General features: G+C 35.5%; 1 protein-coding gene across 2 annotated transcripts; it reads right to left on the bottom strand.

Annotated features, from left to right (window-relative positions):
• Nucleotides 1-9,382: 9,382 nt before the first annotated feature.
• LOC105801544 (uncharacterized) lies at nucleotides 9,383-10,543 on the bottom strand. 2 transcript variants are annotated; one of them, XM_012632798.2, is made up of 2 exons: nucleotides 10,312-10,461; nucleotides 9,383-10,158 (listed from the first exon to the last, which is right to left on the bottom strand). In XM_012632798.2, the coding sequence occupies exons 1-2, from the start codon at nucleotides 10,338-10,340 to the stop codon at nucleotides 9,702-9,704; spliced, it is 486 nt and encodes a 161-aa protein (XP_012488252.1). In that variant the 5' UTR covers nucleotides 10,341-10,461; the 3' UTR covers nucleotides 9,383-9,701. The 2 variants fall into 2 exon arrangements, with proteins under 2 accessions (XP_012488252.1, XP_012488254.1); XM_012632800.2 differs by lacking the exon at nucleotides 10,312-10,461 and adding an exon at nucleotides 10,470-10,543 and having other exon boundaries at nucleotides 9,384-10,158.
• Between the last annotated feature and the right edge of the window lie 536 nt (nucleotides 10,544-11,079).

Raw genomic sequence — 11,079 nt, 5'->3', positions numbered from 1 at the left:
GGTTGGAGCCAAATGCCCAGTTTAGCTCCATTTCCTGTTATGCCGATCGGACCGCTGATGTATAGGCCAGCGGCGCAGGAGGGATCGTAAGGGGGGCCATCGGGGAGCTCTCCTTTTTACCAAACCTCACAAACGTATGGGTTTCAAACACCGTCGCCGTTCCAGATGCAAACACCTCCACATACACTATTCTTTGGAGGTGGATCATCGTCTCAAGTCTGACAACTAGATGCCGAACCGGAAGAACCAGAATCCCCACCGGAGGAACAAAAACGGTCGCCGGAAGCTAGAGAAAGGAGGAATCTAGCGCGTAACCGTCGACGGCTGCCATGTGGCACTGAATCCCCCGGGCATAGACATTGAACACTTGGCGTATTTAAATTTATTTGTACAAATATTTTGAATATTTTGATATTATTTTATGTAAAAAAATAGAAATTTTTTGAGTTATTTTGATATTATTTGATGTAATAAAATAGAAGTTTATTTGATGTAATAAAAACTCTAACCTAATTTAACCCTAAACCCTAACCTAAAATAATTAAAAATCCAAAACCATAACCTAATTTAATTACAAACCCTAGCCTAATTTAATTAAAAACCCTAAACCTTTAATTAAAACCCTAACCTAATTTAATTAAAAACCCTAGCCTAATTTAATTAAAACCCTAGCCTAATTTAATTAAAAACCCTAACCTAATTTAGTTAAAAGCCTAACCTAATTTAATTAAATCCCTAACCTAATTTAATTAAAACCCTAAACCCTTAATTAAAAACCCTAACCTAACCTAATTTAATTAAAAATCCTAGCCTAATTTAATTAAAACCCTAACCTAATTTAATTAAAAACCCTAACCTAATTTAATTAAAACCCTAAAACATTAATTAAAAGCCCTAACCTAACCTAATTTAATTAAAAACCCTAGCCTAATTTAATTAAAACCCTAAACCCTTAACTTTAAAAACCCTAACCTTAACGTAATGTTAGATTTGGAAAAATGTTTTGACCGGTACTAACAAATAATAATTTTACATAATTTGATAATTTTACTAACCACTAATACAATTTTTGACTTAATAATTTTACATTCACATAATGTTAGATTTGGAAAAATGTTTTGACTGGTACTAACAATTAATAATTGTATATAATTTGATAATTTTACTAACCATTAATACAATTTTTTGACTTAATATAATTTATCAATTAATAATTTCACAAACTTAATTTTTTTACAATTACATTCAACTATTGCGACTAGGGCATGATCGACTTGTATGGCCTGGATTCCTACACCATCCGCACAACTTCGTTTGACTGGCTATTTCTCGGATATCCATATTGTTACGTATTCTAGTCGAGCAAGGTCGACCCTTTGGTTTGCGACGTAATTCTCTATCCGGTAACAGCTTAAAAGGAGCAAGAGATACGGGCGGCCACTTACGTTCATCTGGGACCGGTGGGAAAACGTGTCTCCATACGTTGTACATGTTTTCTAATTTGTACACTTCGTCCACATAACTCATCGGATCCAGACGGAGTTTCTGACAAGCTGCAATAACATGAGCGCATTGATACCGAAGTGCATCAAACATCCCACAGTCACAAGTCCTATTTCGCAAGTGTACACGATATTGCCCGTCAACAACACCTTGGCGCGGTCTGTCAAACTCTGTCACGCGAAACCATAAATTGTCTCGATTGTGACACACTGTGTGCATGGTGTTTGCCCTCGCCTTGGCCTTGTTAATTTCTTGAGCTACCTTACTGTACCATACATGCCCTCCCTGCATCTGGTCTGCATAACTTGCTGCTCGCTTTAGAAATAGCGCCTCCAAACGAAAATATGTCTCTCGCACAACCGATGTTATCGGTAGATGGCGCGTTCCTTTAAGAACATAATTTATTCATTCTGCCAGGTTCGATGTCATATGGCCATATCGTAGGCCGCCGTCGTATTCTTGTGCCCACTGTTCGAAACGTATGTTACAAAGGTAGTCCGCCCCTTCGCCGTTTCGGGATCGTAAAATTGCCAACATCTCGTGAAAACGATCTTTATTTATTTTATACCCTGCCAATATAATATCATAGTGAATAATTTATACCACTTCTACCAATAAAACTAATTCAAATTGAAAAATGAAATAACACAGATATAGACTAAATACCCATGTTGGTCACTTGTCGTCATTCGCTCTTAGATGGATATTGCCCGTAGTAGTTCTAAGCAACGTGTCTTAGGCAATATCTATGGTGTGTGCGCTGCCATAAGCTTCCCTCTCGATCAAATGCAGCTAGTATACCGGCGCCCCGATCTGAAATAACACAGATATCAGGTTGGGGGCACACATGCCTCCTTAACCTAGAGAGAAAGAAATCCCAATCATCAGACGACTCCCCCGATGTTATTGCAAATGCAATTGAAAGAATTCTCCCACCGCCATCCTATGCCACTGCAAGCAATAGCAGATGAGTATACCTACCGAACATGAAGGTACCGTCAATTTGTACCAACGGCTTGCAGTATGGAAATGCGTCTCGGCATTGCTTAAAGGTCCAAAACAGGCGTTTGAACACTTGGCATCGACATAGTAATCGGCCGTTGTAGTACGCATGTTCCGTTTCAAGGTCTGTGATGGCACCGGGGACATATCTCTCTAGCACCTGACACCACTACCATATTTCATTATATGAGGCGTCCCACCCACTATGCATCTTCTACAACGCCTTTTACTTAGCTATCAAAGCCTTGCGGTAAGAGGGCGTGTACCCATTTGGCTACAGATATTGGCAATTAACACCGGCACTGAAGTCCTAGGATCTGCTTTTATCATGGGCAGTATCAAGCTAGCTAACATAGCTGAATCCATTTTGGGATGATCTTGTGAAACACCTACAAAGGGAGTACATTAAATAATGCAACATTGCATAATAAAAGTATTATTCAGATACAGTCAATACTGTACCTGCAGCACATGTATGTGGACCTTTATACTTTTTTATCTCCCACAACCCTTTCCTTTTTTTTAACGAGGCGTAGATTTTCCATGAACATGTGTCGTCTTGCACCGCACACTTCGCCTCAAACTTATCAGATTTTGATTTAACGACGTGGTAGTTAACGCCGTTTTTGATGCTATGTTGTTTTAAAGCACCAATAAAACTATCCTTGTTGGTAAACTGATTACCAACTTCAAGTTCACCGAAATCTACCCCCGAACTTGTACGATCACGCAACTGGTGTGGTAGATCTGGAAACTCTAACGCATCATCTGCAGATAGATCAACATTATGCATGTGGGCTGGAGGTGAGTATGCTCTGAATCGTGGACTTTCTTCTTCATCCAACTCCGTCAAGATCTTCACTTCATTGGAATAGGCTCCGGTTCAGAAAATAAGCCAACTTCTGCACCATCCGGCCCGGGCTCTCGAGGTGGATCCACATCCGAGTCATCTTCTAACCCACAATCATCTGCAATGTACGAGGTCCCCTCACCGGTTGACGTCGTAGGGAGTACATCATCCCTTCTTCTGGGCATTTGATAACGTCCCCAATTGGATGTAGATTGCCACCCGCTAGAACTTGATGCCGCTCCCCAGTACGTATTTCTAGCATCAAACATCGAGCCACCGACATACAAGTCCTATCCACCGACAGAGTGTCTTGCAGGGGATGTGCAATCGACACCGCTACCGAACATGGGCTGTTCCGTATTTTGTAACCCACTGACCGAGTGTCGGCCAGGGGTGGTGTATACATCTTGAACACCGGTCGCTGGTAAATCAGTTGGCAATGTAAATTGTACATATAACTCAATATAAGCTGTTCCACTAGCAAGATGAGTCTACACCATTGCCTCCAAGCTACGAGCACTTTTTATGTCGAACGAGTCATATGTCACCGGATCAACAGAAGAACAAAATCGATACGTGATAGACAGAACTTTCATTGGCGTCGTTCCAAAAATTTTACGCCTAATCCTTTTACGAAGTTCATCAAATCTATGTTCGTTAAAACCAATGCACCGTATTCTCCGACAAAAACAACACCATTCTCGTGTGGCAAACCTCACCATCGTAGTAAATAACAAAGACTAATACCTTCACTCATATTTGAAACTCTAACCTTCTTAGCCTCTCTAAATTGTTTCTGCTGTGACTTATGCATTCTGAGAACATTTTCTGCCTAATTTATAGCCTCAGCCCAAACATGCTACTGTAGCAAAAGCGCGTCCACAAGGGCGCGATTTCACAAATTCTTCTCAAATAGCATCCTGCTAGAAGCGATTTTATATTATTTACTCAGAAATGTAAAAAAAAATCATTTCTTACATGACCTACTGTAGCAAAAGCGCGCTGACGAGGCCGCAATTTCACAAATTCTTCTCACATAGCATCCTGCTAAAAGCGATTTTATACTATTTGCTCAGAAACTTCAAACAAATAATTATTTCTTCCGTGACCTACTATAGCAAAAGCGCGTCCACGAGGGCGCGATTTCACAAAATTTTCTCAAATACCATCCTGCTAGAAGCGATTTTATATTATTTTATCAGAAACGTCAACTCGAAATTATTTCTTCCAGGACCTAAAAACCCTTAAAAGCTTGAACCCTAAACCCTAAAAGCCAAAAAAACCTAACGTGGGAAAAACCGCGAAATCGCATCCACGTCAGCGAGATGTCAGTGCACGCGCTGACGTGGACGCGGTGTCCTGGCGCGTGCACTGACATCGCGCTGACGTGGACGCAATTTCACGGTTTTTGGACCATTTTGGTAAATAATAAAATAATGGAACCATTTCGGTAATTTTTAAAAAAAAAGGGCTTTTATTGGTAAATTCCCCTCTTATCAATTCATCTTTTATTAATACATCAATATTTTCAATTAAATTTTCATTTTTTCTATTTTCAAATATTATTTTTTCCTCATTTTGAAAATTTCTTTATTTAATTCGGATTTATTTTAGTAAACTCCAATAATATATTTTGTATACTATTTTTCCCTTTTTTTACTATTTTCATTGGATTAAATGAAATCTTACATTTTTAAGCAAAAAATAATTGTAAAAGCAAACATATTTTTATTCATATATCGATTATATGAAATAATAAATTTATTTTCTCATCATCTAAACATTTTCCTTCCACTAATCATATTTTATATACATAATTAACAGATTAAATATTACTTAGCACAATAACATTTCAAATATTACCATAGTAATAAAATTTCAATTGAAATCATCACATTATAGAGTTGATAATCTAGTAAATTGTAGAGTTGGTAATCTAGTAAAATCAATATTTTGCCCGATTCCATCAACTTCTGCTTGAATCAGGTCGACTGGGAACCTTACGATATTCATCTTTGGTTGCTCTTGGGGTACGACATTTCGCCGACATTTCTCCCGCCTGAGAGCACTTCCCACATAGACGCTTCTACCATGACAGCGTAACCAATTTGCGATCATAACCGTGCAACCATTGCTAAGATGAACTCTTGATTGCGTAACCACTACCAACTAAAAGCCTCTTCTCCCTTTGTGTTAAATGGGGTATTTCAATAGGGGATGGACTATTAACCACGTAACCACTACCAACAAAAACTTTTAACCGCGTAACTACTACCCTAAAAATGACATATTTTATGTGTCATTTATATATAATGGTCATGAGGAAACAATTTTTTCGTTAAAGAACACCATAATAAAAATTTCTCTCATTCCTTTAACATAACACATTTTTTTTTCTTTCAGCATAAAAAAATTATTACGACCTCTATTTGTATTAAGTTGAGGCTAGGGGTATATATAATTGGTGGTGTCGCCACATTTATAGTAGGAACCAAGGGAAAAATTTTTAAGCTATTTTGGAAACAACTGTGAAGTGGCGGCACCAAAAAACTCCAAAAATAATATAAGTGCCACCACATCTCATGTAGTCATGAGATAATTTCTTTTTTACAGATATTGGTGCCTCTATTAAAGGAGGCGGCCTAAAAATATAAAAAAAAATATATTTTTTGTTTAATTGTGAAAATACACATGAAAATATAAAATTTTATATGGGTGCCGCCTTGGAAAGTGACGGCACCAAAAAATATTTTTTATCCTATATTTTTGTAATAATGAAATAATGATTGAACTGTTTGTAAGGCCCAATATTTTCCCGGCCTTTAATAAAAATATATATCAAATCAAAATAAAAATAAAAACAAAAATTTTTATGTCTAAAACCCTAGCCCAATGACGAAGCGGCCCAACAAGAAAAATCAGAAATGAAAAACCCTAGGAGATCCCAGCGCCGCAGCAACCAGGACCCAACCTCTGTCCTCGCACGCGCACCACGCCTCCATGCCACGCGCCTCCGTACACTGTACCTACAAATGAAACAAGGACAACGCAGCACACAAAGAAACAAAAGAAGAAAAGAAAATAGCGAATGACATATTTTGTATTTTTCTTCCTTTTATTATTCTGTATTTTTTTCGATATATAGACCGATTGCAATAGAACAAAGAAAAAAAACGAATGTAAAAAAAAAGCAGAGAGATTTAATGTAAAAAAAATGCATTCAAAGGAATCAAAAACACAAAACAACAGTTTCAAAAGGTGATTGGCCTTCGTATTCTGATTCCTTTTTTTTTTCTTTCCTCTATTTTTTTTGTATCGGCGTTTACTTCTTTCAGTAAGAAGAATGAAAACAAAAGGAAGAGGGTTTAGAACTCATACCTGGGCTTGGTGCGTCGCCGAATCCCTCATCCATTCGGATCAGAGTTGAATGGATGGGGGGCTTTCGTTTTTTTTATGCGGCGCATGCAGGAGGAGATTATTTAGGTTTTTTTTAGTTTGATTTGTAAATGGCGGCGGCGCAATCAGAGAAGTGGAGAAGAGGGACGGCGGCGGGGTTCCAAGGCTAAGCCTGGAACCCTAGCAAAGAAAAGGGAATCCCCCTTTTATTTTTTTTTCTTGCGTTCTGCAGAAAATGAAATAGCAGAAAGAGAAGTAAAATTTTTTCTTTTATGGATTGTAAAACGGCGCCATTTGAGGGGGGAGATCTACGCCTTCTTGCCCTAATGGGTAATTTGCGCCTTTGGTCCCCCCAATTCTGCGGTACATTCGATACAGTCTTTTATTTCGCTTAATTTCGGCCACAAAACTTTGCGCCTGTTCCAATCTGGTCCTGCGCAAAGCGATGCGCATAAGGGACGGGGATATTGCATAATCGGTCCCCCATGTCCTCAGCGTAATTTATTTCAGTCCCCCTAGCCACCTGTTTCATGTATTTGCAGTTTAAGACCCGTTTTTTTATTCCGTTTCAACCACGTCCTCAATATGTTTAATTTATTTATTTTTTATATGCTATTTTATCATTATTTGTTTTAAGCCTTTATATTTATTATTTATTTGAAATTGTTTTACATTAAATTTTATATATATATATATATATATTTTAAACTGTTTCTTTTATTGTTTAAGATTCTCTTTTATATATTGTTTTATTTTAAACTAGTTTAGATTGACTAGTATTTATCTCAAGTTTTTATTTTATTTATTTCAAATATATATGTATGCACTATCCATTTTAAATTTATATGTATTATGTAATTTAAATTGTTTCTTATGCTATTTATTTTGAAATTTCTTTATATTGTTCGTTTCAAAATGTTTTTTTATTTATTTCATGTTTTTATAGTTTCAGTACTTTATACATTATTTTATCTCATGTTAAAATATATTATATATATGATAGTTACTTTAAAATCATTTTGTACCTTTTTCAACTATTATCTGTTTTTGTGTTTTATTTATTATCTATTTTAAGATTTTCCTTATTTTATGCTTTCATATGTACATATATGTTATTAGTTATTTTAAAATTTTTCATATATAATGTTTTTAAATTGTTTCGTATATGGTTGTTCTACATTTTATTCAAGACTCATTTATTATTCTAAGTTTGCTCTACATTTTATTTATTTTAATTTGCCCTATACCACTTATTTTTGAAATTGTTATATATGTTATTTAATTCATTCATCCTTGATTATTAATCCTAGTTTTCAAATAATATATCTTGAGTGTGTATTGTCACTATGTATACCATAATTAGTTTACTCGTATTTTTCATATTATTGTCATACATTTGTATAATTTTATCCATGTATCGTTATTCCATGTTTATTATTATATTATTATTTCATGTCATTATTGTAAATTAAACCCCAACATAGTTATCCAACTTAGATTGCTTTATCATTTTTTAATAAGAAAATGCTTACTTCAAATATCTTACTCGTTATCATTCAAAAGGAAATTTTTAAAATAAGGCAAATATTTCGTGTTTCGTGAATTCGAGGAATTGTACCCTAACTTACGGGGTTTCAATTTTCTCACTAAATCGAAACCACGAAGTATCCTTTTAAGATTTCAAAAACGAAAGGAATCTCGACGAGGCAATATTTTGCATTTTGGTAATTCGAGGAATCGTACCCTAACTTACGGGGTTTCGATTTTCTCGTCAAACCTAAATAGCAAAGTACCCTTTTAAGCTTCAAAATCAAAGAAATTTCGATATACGGCAACATTTCGCGTTTTGGGTAATTCGAGAAGTCGTACCCTAACTCACGGGGTTTCGATCTTTCTCATTAAACTTGAATGATGAAATGTTCCCTTTAATTTTAAAAACATGAAATTCCAATAAAAAATAAAGTCAAGCTTATTCTCTAAAGTTTCAAATATCGCGTCCCAACTTACGGGGCGTAACATTTCGTTACTTTGAAATAAGCAGGTCTTTAACTCATTTTCAAATTTACTCGAACGATTTTTAAATGCACATCAATAAAAATGGATTGCATTTCAATTTGTTTTTTTTTTAATTTTCAAATTTCGGCATAAAGACATTAATTAATCAACTAGGTATCAATTTTTGGGCGTTACGAGGGTGCTAATCCTTCCTCGTACGTAACCGACTCCCGAACCCGTTTTCTGGATTTTGTAGACCAAAAATTATCGTTTTAGTAAATTTAAACTTTTATTAAAATGATTAAATTATGAGGTGACCCGATCACACCTCATCAAAAAAGATTGGTGGCGACTCCCATTTTCGTTTTATTTTCAAAATCCAAGTCGACCCCGTTTCATCAAAAAAAATGATGTCAATACTATTTTTTGGAATGATGCGCCGTACAAGTGGAGGCACCTATTCTTGCTATAAAAATTAAATCATTTTTCTAAATGATCTAATATTAAGATTATTTTCATAATTTTTTTTAAAAATTATGGGTTATTTATCTAAAAAAAAACCCCATAGGATTCTGACACTAATAGGTTGATTCTGTCCTATCATATTCAGAATCCTTCCTTGAATAAAGTCCAACTACTAACATTTGTGTAATCTATACAGTTTATAGGCTTGTGTTTAACACCTTCTCCAAGACTCCAACTCCAAATTAATTGCAGGCAAGCTTTAATTCCAGTTTACAAAAATACAATTTAGAATTTCAATCTTCTGATTTACCCTAAAAGAGAACATAACAAGGTTTGAAACAGATACAATTCATTAAAATCATGTTAAGAGACACATTGGATTTCTCCCCTGGGCACTGCGATATTTTTCACTGCAAACCTCATTCAACAAGCCGAAACCAGATGGTACTATTAAAGATTGACAAAATTAAATAAATCACCCCCCATTTCACTAAGAAAAAACTACCACAGCATGGCTCTTCCTCCTTGGCACATAATCAATGTTGACCTTGATATCTTCATCAAAGTCACATGGCCTGTCTTCATCAATCCTCCCAATGCCAACACTATGACTTCTAGGCATCTTCAGAGACTGCCTGGCCTGTTGTCGTCGAACAAGGTCCAACTGAACCCTGTTGTTATTGTCTAAACTCCTCGTGGAAGCGGCCCTGATAAGTTCCCTCAAGTCATCATCGCCATTGCCCGATCTCGTTGTACTGACACTGTAGCTCCTTGGAAAAGTATTAAGCTGGCCAGTCGAGCACCCCATGACGGTTCCATAGCCTACCCTTTCCGAGTATTGCGTCAAGCTTTTTACATAGAATTCCCCGGCCTTTATCAGAAACCTAATGGGTGCCTTTAGATACCTGCTTAGTTTGCTTTCTTTGCTTCCCTTCTTGCTCATTTTGCTGTTAAAAAAAAACAGAACAAAAAGAGAGAAAAAGACTAAGAAACAATGGATTTAAACTGTAAGATCGATTCAAAGCTATACATTACATATGAAGAGAAAAGAGGGTTGGTGTAGAAGGATTATAAAGGAAAAGATGGAGCACTATAATTACAGGGCAGGGGCCAATCTTTGAAATTGCATGAAATCTATTTTGCAGTTTCCAACGAATATGAAATATTATAAGGAGTTCATGGAATTTGTCAAGGTAAAGCGGAAGGTCTGTTTTCAGAATCCAATCAAGGTATAACAAGACAAAAGAGAAACTCCAACCTCAACTCTATGTCTCAAAAGCTTCAAGGATTCAAGTCAACAATTTCATTGCAATGTTGAACCATTTATCTCTCCTCATACTCAAATTTTGTCCATTATAAATTAGATCTAGTGAGTTTTCAAATGATATTGAATACTAACACAGGCCAACATGCGAGAAATAAAGTAATAGTATTAATATTAAATTAAATCTTTGGTACTACGCAGGCTGCTTAATTAGTTGTCAAGCAAGCACTAATTTAACTATCTTAGCTGGATAAACTTTAAATATTACTAGAAACTTTGATTTAATAATTTGATACATAAACATTTCTAATTGGTATTTGGGTTTATATTAATTTCATTTTATTAAATATATAACAATAAATAAAATTTCTATAAGCTAAATAATGGAATATCTCGAATTCACTCTTAAATTTTAATTTTTTTTTATTACTGCAGTCAATCCTCTATATAACTTTTCAATTAATTATCTCTTATTTATTTTAAGACTCTTACACCATGTTTGCTTCAATGGAATTGCTATGCAGTTACGTTCAAATTCTGAGATGGCCACCATTCAATTGTTTGGTTCAAATCATCCCACAAATTAAGTAATCTTCATTCCCGC

Source organism: Gossypium raimondii, chromosome 11, assembly GCF_025698545.1.
Source record: "Gossypium raimondii isolate GPD5lz chromosome 11, ASM2569854v1, whole genome shotgun sequence".
NCBI lineage: Eukaryota > Viridiplantae > Streptophyta > Magnoliopsida > Malvales > Malvaceae > Gossypium > Gossypium raimondii.
The sequence above is the reverse complement of the archived record's forward strand: the minus strand, read 5'-3'. Positions and strand labels throughout refer to the sequence as shown.

Excerpts from the sequence above, each read along its gene's own strand:
- LOC105801544 (XM_012632798.2), bottom strand. The coding sequence starts at position 10,340 with ATGCAATTTCAAAGATTGGCCCCTGCCCT. Across the intron at positions 10,159-10,311 it reads CAAAGATTGGCCCCTGCCCT|CAAAATGAGCAAGAAGGGAA; the intron begins GTAATTATAGTG and ends TTTTTTTAACAG.